This window comes from Anarhichas minor, unplaced genomic scaffold (assembly GCF_050575085.1).
Source record: "Anarhichas minor isolate MPS153535 unplaced genomic scaffold, ASM5057508v1 ptg000018l, whole genome shotgun sequence".
Lineage (NCBI taxonomy): Eukaryota > Metazoa > Chordata > Actinopteri > Perciformes > Anarhichadidae > Anarhichas > Anarhichas minor.
In genome coordinates, this window is record NW_027466464.1 from 10148165 (window position 1) to 10155269 (window position 7105).

Genomic DNA, 7105 nt, shown 5'->3' on the forward strand with positions numbered 1-7105 from the left:
GAGCATTTGTCAAATTCTGAATGCCATTAGAGTCCATTAGAGGATGAAGTTGGGGACATGTGAGACATCAGAGCCAAGATCATAACTTTGGATTGCATCCAATCAGCGTAAGAGCAACAGTCTTTCAACACTTAGGCTACAGAGACTGAAGTAATTCAGAAATGAATCGTCGAGGGACGCCATTAATATCAAAACTTTTGTGCCTAAAGAAATATCAAATAAGTATTATACAGAGATGTATTATGTTCTTAGGGTCTGTTGATGAAAATGGTGCTGATGGAGGTTTTATTTTTCTCTCACTCTCTAGCTACAGAATACAAAAAAAGTATTGCAGGGTTTCCTTTACATAAGCCTGATTGAAATGTCGACCAACAGCGACACCTGCTGCTGTAAACTGGAACTGCACGTGGTCCTGGAAAGCTCACACGGACCGTTCCAGCCACTGACTCCAGTTCCTACCCGGACCGAAATGTTCGCTGCACACGGAACAGGCATGGCGTCCTTCAAACAGAGGCGCAAGTGACAAACATTTATCAATTTGTCCTTCTGTATCTTTTCATTGTTTTTTTTATGTAGATATATAAATATTCTTCACAATGGTGACCAGGACCGCGTGTCAAGCTCTCCAGCGCCGTGAGTAACGTCGACTGGTAGCTAGCTAACGGTTTTCGGGTAGCATTAGCATGTGGGCTAGCTAGGTGGAAATGATAGTTTGCAACTTCATATAATATATAATTAATTTCGGTTAGCAAGCTGCTTGTTTTCGCATTACGTACAAATTAGCGTTACATTATTGTTCAACTCTGAAATACATTTTAAATATTCTAAATATGAGGGTATAATAAGCTAATGATTTCTACTCATAATGTCGTGTAAGACGTAGTTTATGATTGACAGTATTGTTTTAATTGTGCAAATGCCATTATGCTGACATAAATTATACATTTAAACCAAATGCATATCCTGACTTGTATCTAATATGCTCCAAAAACACTCAAGCCTACACTTCCCATAATGCAACTCAACATAGTTTGTTTGGTTCCTTCTTAGAAACACAGACTTCTTGTTAAAAAATTGTAGTTTTCAGTCCAGATAACCCTGATGACACCAATAATAAAGTAGTTTCATGACATAAGAGCAGAAGTTAGAAAAAGATGGCGTACCCCCCCCCCAGGCTTTGCAACTGCCGCAGCGTGTGTTCCGGCCGCCGAGGTCCGCTGCCTGCGCTCTGCCGTCTTCTCCAGAGAGCAGGCCAGGCAGAGAGCGCTGTACCCTCGCGTGGAGAAGATAGAGGTGTCCGTGCAGGGCCCGGGGCTGGATGGCACGATGCTCGTCATGAACAAAGGGATGTCCACTCCGATGAGCTGTGCCAGACGTGAGTGTGGATGCGTGATGAACCTCTGTGGGGAGGCAGGAAACAAGTTTATGAATTAAACCGCAGCCCTTTTTGTATACAGCATAATCCACAATCTGTGGAAAACTAGACGTACTGCTACATGTTTCTCCATGGATATATATTTGTTTCGCCCTCTGATGAACTCCTGTGTTTCCTCTCAGACCTGACGGAGCATCACTTGACCAACTCGGCTCTGGCCCTGGTGGACGGGGAGCCGTGGTCTCTCCACCAGCCCCTCACCCAGTCCTGCTCGCTCACTCTGCTCACATTTAAAGACAGTGATCCCACACTGGTCAACCAGGTACTAAACAACAACAAAAAGTATTTAATACGATTTCAGATTGTTCTGGACGTTTTAGGAATGAGCCGGTTCTAATTCTCAGTCCTGTTTGTGTGTAGAGATCCACTGCTAATATGAGTTTGACATCCAGCGTTGTTTCCCCTCAGGCCTATTGGCGTTCCTGCGCTGCCTTGCTCGGCCAGGTGCTGGAGACCGCGTTCAAAGACAACTTTACTGTGGAGCTGCTCAGCACACCAGAGGTGGCAGGTACAGGAGCTTCTCTTTATACACCAGTGACCCGTAGAACGAGCCAAAAACACATCTGCCAGTAACTGTTATTAGATAGAATTCAAAGTCAGATGCAGTAACTTTGCCTGTTCGTGTCGGCTTATTAAACAGCTGATTAAACGTAGTTCCTCGCCGGTCATTTTCTTCGTTATTGAAACGTACACATTAGACTGATGAGAGGTGGTGTGGTGCTAATTTGTGTACATGTCATTTGTTTCTATGCAGTCACTTCAGGTGCTTTCTGCTGCGACGTGGTGCTCGACCCTGAGCTGGACAAATGGACTCCCTCCGAGGTGTGTGTGTGTGTGTGTGTGTGTGTGTGTGTGTGTGTGTGTGTGTGTGTGTGTGTGTGTGTGTGTGTGTGTGTGTGTGTGTGTGTGTGTGTGTGTGTGTGTGTGTGTGTGTGTGTGTGTGTGTGTGTGTGTGGAGGAATGATTATTTTATTTGTTGCTTGTATCCATAACTGCAACTGATCCTTTGTGCAATGTGTTTGTAAACCATCATGGCTGGTTTTCTCTCCAGGAGTCCTTCCGGTCTCTGACCAGAGAGGCCCAGCACCTCATCCACCAGGACCTGGTCTGGGAGCCTCTGGAGGTGGCGCCCTCTGTGGCGCTGGAGGTCTTCTCACAGAGCAGGTAGACTGGCTTCTTACTGAGCAGCAGTACTGTGGTGGAAAATTTCTAGGTTAATCGGGAGGAGAGAGTTTTCATTCTCAAATTAATAATGAAGTCATCAGAAGATTCAAAGTTGTCTTTTTCCGTTTATTCTCTTGCAAGAGGGAAGAAAGCACAGCGACTACGTATTCAGTAGACTGCGTGAAACCTTCTTGTGCCACTGGTAAAGTTTTTGTACCTTTTCCTCCCTTCATGCCTCTGTCCTTCTGTCTTCCAGGTGTAAACTGGAAGAGGTGGAACAGAAGGCGGCACAAAACCCCAAAGGCACAGTGACGCTCCACAGGTGAGTCTTCATGCCCACGTTTTGGTTCAATCAGTCGGTTACATGTCGCATTGTGCATGTCTGAAGGAGGCCGTGTACTTTATGCATCGCCCGCAGTTCTTTACCATTTTCATTTTTCTGTAGATGTGATGACCATGTGCTGCTGAGTGCGGGCCCCCTGGTGGCCAGGACAGGCCTGTGCTCCCAGTACGAGGTGACGGCCCTCCACATCCTGGAGCAGGGGCCCCGGGGCCTCCACCGCCGAGCACAGGGCCTCTCCCTGCCTCTGCAGCTGCAGGTGGGGAAGTGTGTGAAAGATGGGGACAAAATGGCACGCAAAGGCAGACATTTTGTGTATTATTTCATCTTTGTACTCGACTAATTTGTAGAAACCTTGATGCTGCATTCTAGTCTGACCGTACCAGTACACATACCTGCAAACTTTTGAATCAAAATATGTCATCCACGTGAATCGTGTAGATCCGTAGAGTTTTTTTGGGGGCCAGCGTTTCTCAGATTGGAGTGAGACGAGGAGAAAGGGTGATGTCGTGATCTTCACAATAAAACATCTTTGTCGAGTCTTGTCCAATCAGCATTAAGATGTCTACACCGTCTTCATTAAGGTTTATGTTCCGCTATGTTCCGTTACAGTTCAGACTTGCTGGGTTACGGTTATAACGCCCCTCTTGATACTCTTGATAAGCTACCTTAGCCAGAGTAGATTATCATTTTCATTTAAATAATTGAACTGGATTGAATGCATATTAATTGCAAATAGAAGATAGGCCACAATTCCAACAACAGATGTACAGTAACAGTGGAAGTTAATATGAAGACATGCAGTAACAGGGTTCAATGAAAACTAATCACTTTATTTGTACAGGCGATGGTTCTCGCTACTCTCACTGTCTGTGTTGTTATTTGACTAAAACCTATGAAAATGAGACCTCGTCTCATTGGATGTTGTCTAAATAAAGGTTCATAATAATAATAGAGCTGAAATACTGATTAATAACTGAATAATAAATTAGTTTTTTGCTTAAAGTAATTGTCTTATCACTTCATTTTCGTCTCAGAGTACTCCAGAATGCTACATTTTAAAGATCATATTTAAAATAGAATTCTCCCGGGGAGCCCCCCCCCCCCCCCACGGGGTTTCGGGTGTCACCTTCTTCACCTCCTCTGAGTTTGCAGGTATGTTTTATGTCTCCACGTGCCTGCCAGTCACGTTGTCTTCCTCCCTGCAGTCTCACCACACAGTCTGGAGGAAGCTGAGGCAGCGAGCAGAGAAACTGGTAAGAAGAACAAATCTCTTCCGTTTTTACCTCACACACACACACACACACAGACTTCAAAGCTGAAGCGCTGCGGCCAACTCTTGAGACAGCGGTCTGGTCTAGATGATGGAAACGCGTCCAAGTTACTGCTCGCTCCACATTATTATTACTGGCTGCAGCCATCCTGTCAGATCTCACAAAGCAGCCAGGGGTGAGGAGTTAACGGGGCTATTTTTACTGCTTCTGCATTTATATTTTGGCAAAAAACAGAGCGAGGAGAGGCAGGAAAAAGCAGGTCTCATTCTCCTCATGAAGGACATGAAAGACACAGACACTAACTGGAGATCAAAGGAGGAAGTATTTATAAATCTCTGCAGGTTCACGGCTCTGATCGCAGACGTGGTACATCGTGACACCGTCTGAGCGTCACCGAGTGAGACTCTAAAGAGAAGCTTCAAATTCAAACTAGGCTACGAGTTAATTTTGGATGGACTCATCTCGGCGAAGTGTATTTTGCTGCAGCCTTTCTGGCATTCTCTGTGCATCACTGATTGCGTAATGAAAATAAAAAACGATGTGCTCATTAATAGACTCACTTGATTTGGCAACTGATGACACGCTGTGCTCTGTGGCCTACATTGTATTTTCACATTGTGGAATTAAACAGCGCTTTATTAACGACGAAAGTTAGACGTGAGAGTTGGATATTTTACACTTTTAAGACGGGGCTGAACGATTTTGAACTGCAGTTATTTTGACTGATGTTGCGATAGGATTCTTGCACCCTTCTTGGAGTAATTCACAAGATGAACTTCATTTGGAAAAGCTGCCGTCATATCAGGTATTCAAACATCACATTCCCAAAAGGGTAGTGTCTGTATAGTCAGTATTTCATTGGTACGGCAAATATACCGAATATTTACACTTGATGTAGCCGGCTGTAATCGTATTCAGGTGTAACACTGAGCAAGGCCGTGTTATCAGACCGTCAACCAGATTATGTAAACCGGTGAAACAAAGTTAGCCCCTCTGCTTGATTTAAATGCGTTTCCCCTGGATGGTTAGATCCACGTGGACAGAATAACAGAAACCCCTTACCATCCAGTTGTTTGCAGTACCCCTACAACCCTATTTTAACAGACATATTAATAAACCGTCGCACTTTTTAATGCTGCGGCGTTGTAATCCGCTACATGTGAATTTAAAGTGTTATTTTGTACACCCTCTGTATGTGCTGATGAGGGTTATAAAAGCAGCGAGGCGTGGGCGGAGCGTTTTCTGAGCCGTCTGCGGGCGGCAGGGAAGCGTGTCCCCCGTCTGCCTCCAGCTGGCGCTCCAAACACGGCCGCCCACGCGACAAACGGAGGCCTCCACACCCCTCTGACATCTCTGTAGAAATGGTCCCACTCTAGCAAACCCTCACCGGGTCTAGAGAGGGGACGTCCTCGTTATAAGGATGATAATTAACACGTGTGGCTTTATTTTGCACAGGTTGAGGTGCCGAGACTTGAAGAAGTGGCTCCTCCCTCTCCTCCTGACTCCACTCCACCAGCGAGCAGCCAGTAGCGATCTCTGTGTCGCCTTCCCCTCACACAGTACCACTTTCACATGTACCCGATTGTATTATTTGTTCAATAAATGTGTAAAAAATACGTGACAAATCACTTCCACGTTTGTCATTCTTATGGAAATCGCCGCACATCGAGGGAACTCCTTTTCCTTGACCCCCGTTGTCGAAGGAATCTTGCGTCGTGCGTGTTGAACAACAGATGTTGACGCTCCCAGAGGGGGAGGAGCTGCAGTTTGTAACTGTTCAGATGATTGTAGGAGCGAAGAGAGAAGAAGCGAAAATGGAAACGCGTGTGTGTCAGCAGTTTGCTTAACAACAACAACGGAGCGCGTCTGTTGGCTGAAGGTCAGGCGGCCGTGCAGCTGTTGAGCGTGTCGCTCATCGAACAGGTGGCTCTCAATCCTCAGAGTTCAGAGTCAAGTGTGTGGAAGTGTGAGCCGGGAGGGACCATCTCTTCAGACGAGCCATGTTAATGGCCTCTCTGTAAAGAATTAGTCAATTATTTATTAAAGGAATAATTCAACATGTTGGGTTATGCACTTACTTGCGGCAAGAAAGTAAACAAGCTCACTTCCCCCAAACTATTCCTTCAACCCCTTTTTATACTGTGTGTGTGTGTGTGTGTGTGTGTGTGTGTGTGTGTGTGTGTGTGTGTGTGTGTGTGTGTGTGTGTGTGATAGTACAGGTGGCGACAGACAGCTGGTAGTGTTTAAAGACAATTGACCAGCTCCCCCAGACTTTCCTCACCCCTCTCTCTCCCCCTCCTCCCCCAGTTGGACTACAGATCACTGTTTGACATCCGAGCCGCCGCCTCTGCGTGCGTCTTTGGACAAGCGAGAGAGGGATCACAATAAAACCCCATCATGTGCACATTATCCGAGGAGTGTTGAGTAACGGAGGGAACTTTTATTTTGTTTTTCCCTGTGTTTAAGGAGACTCGTGGAGGAATGAGCAAAGCCTCGGGCCAGAAAACGTAACCGATGTGCAGCTGTTGCCTCTCCCCCCCCCCCCCCACCCCAACACACACTGACAACGTGCGAGACACACCCAAGGACATCTGCCTCGGACTTAGAGCACACACCGCCAGCGCCGATTGAGACGTTTGAGTCGGTGCCCTGAATCCTAGTTTTTACGATGTGCGCTGCTCAAACGTGATTACAGTTGAATAGCTACTAAGAACACTCTGGAATAATGCATTCCTAGAAATGAATTGATGATGTGTTTCTGTTATTCTCTTCTTCTTTTGCTGAAGAGTTCACGAGGTCAACAGTGGAGTCGTCCCAGTGGTTCCCTCATTTACTGTCTTGAAGGACGGACTGAAAGCAGTGGAAGTGTTTGTCAGGTATCAATCTGAACAC

The 7105-nt window shown here is 46.0% G+C and overlaps 1 protein-coding gene across 1 annotated transcript; it reads left to right on the forward strand.

Moving 5' to 3' along the window:
- Positions 1-462: 462 nt before the first annotated feature.
- Positions 463-5838, forward strand: mrpl39 (mitochondrial ribosomal protein L39). Its single transcript, XM_076094499.1, has 10 exons — positions 463-633; positions 1175-1375; positions 1558-1697; positions 1844-1943; positions 2190-2257; positions 2487-2599; positions 2856-2921; positions 3045-3198; positions 4148-4195; positions 5669-5838. The coding sequence occupies exons 1-10, from the start codon at positions 597-599 to the stop codon at positions 5741-5743; spliced, it is 1002 nt and encodes a 333-aa protein (XP_075950614.1). The 5' UTR covers positions 463-596; the 3' UTR covers positions 5744-5838.
- The last annotated feature ends 1267 nt before the right edge of the window (positions 5839-7105 follow it).

Coding starts and splice junctions, on each gene's coding strand:
- mrpl39 (XM_076094499.1), top strand. CDS start 597: ATGGTGACCAGGACCGCGTGTCAAGCTCTCCAGCGCC. Junction 1,698..1,843: donor ATCCCACACTGGTCAACCAG/GTACTAAACAAC, acceptor GTTTCCCCTCAG/GCCTATTGGCGTTCCTGCGC. Junction 4,196..5,668: donor GGCAGCGAGCAGAGAAACTG/GTAAGAAGAACA, acceptor TATTTTGCACAG/GTTGAGGTGCCGAGACTTGA.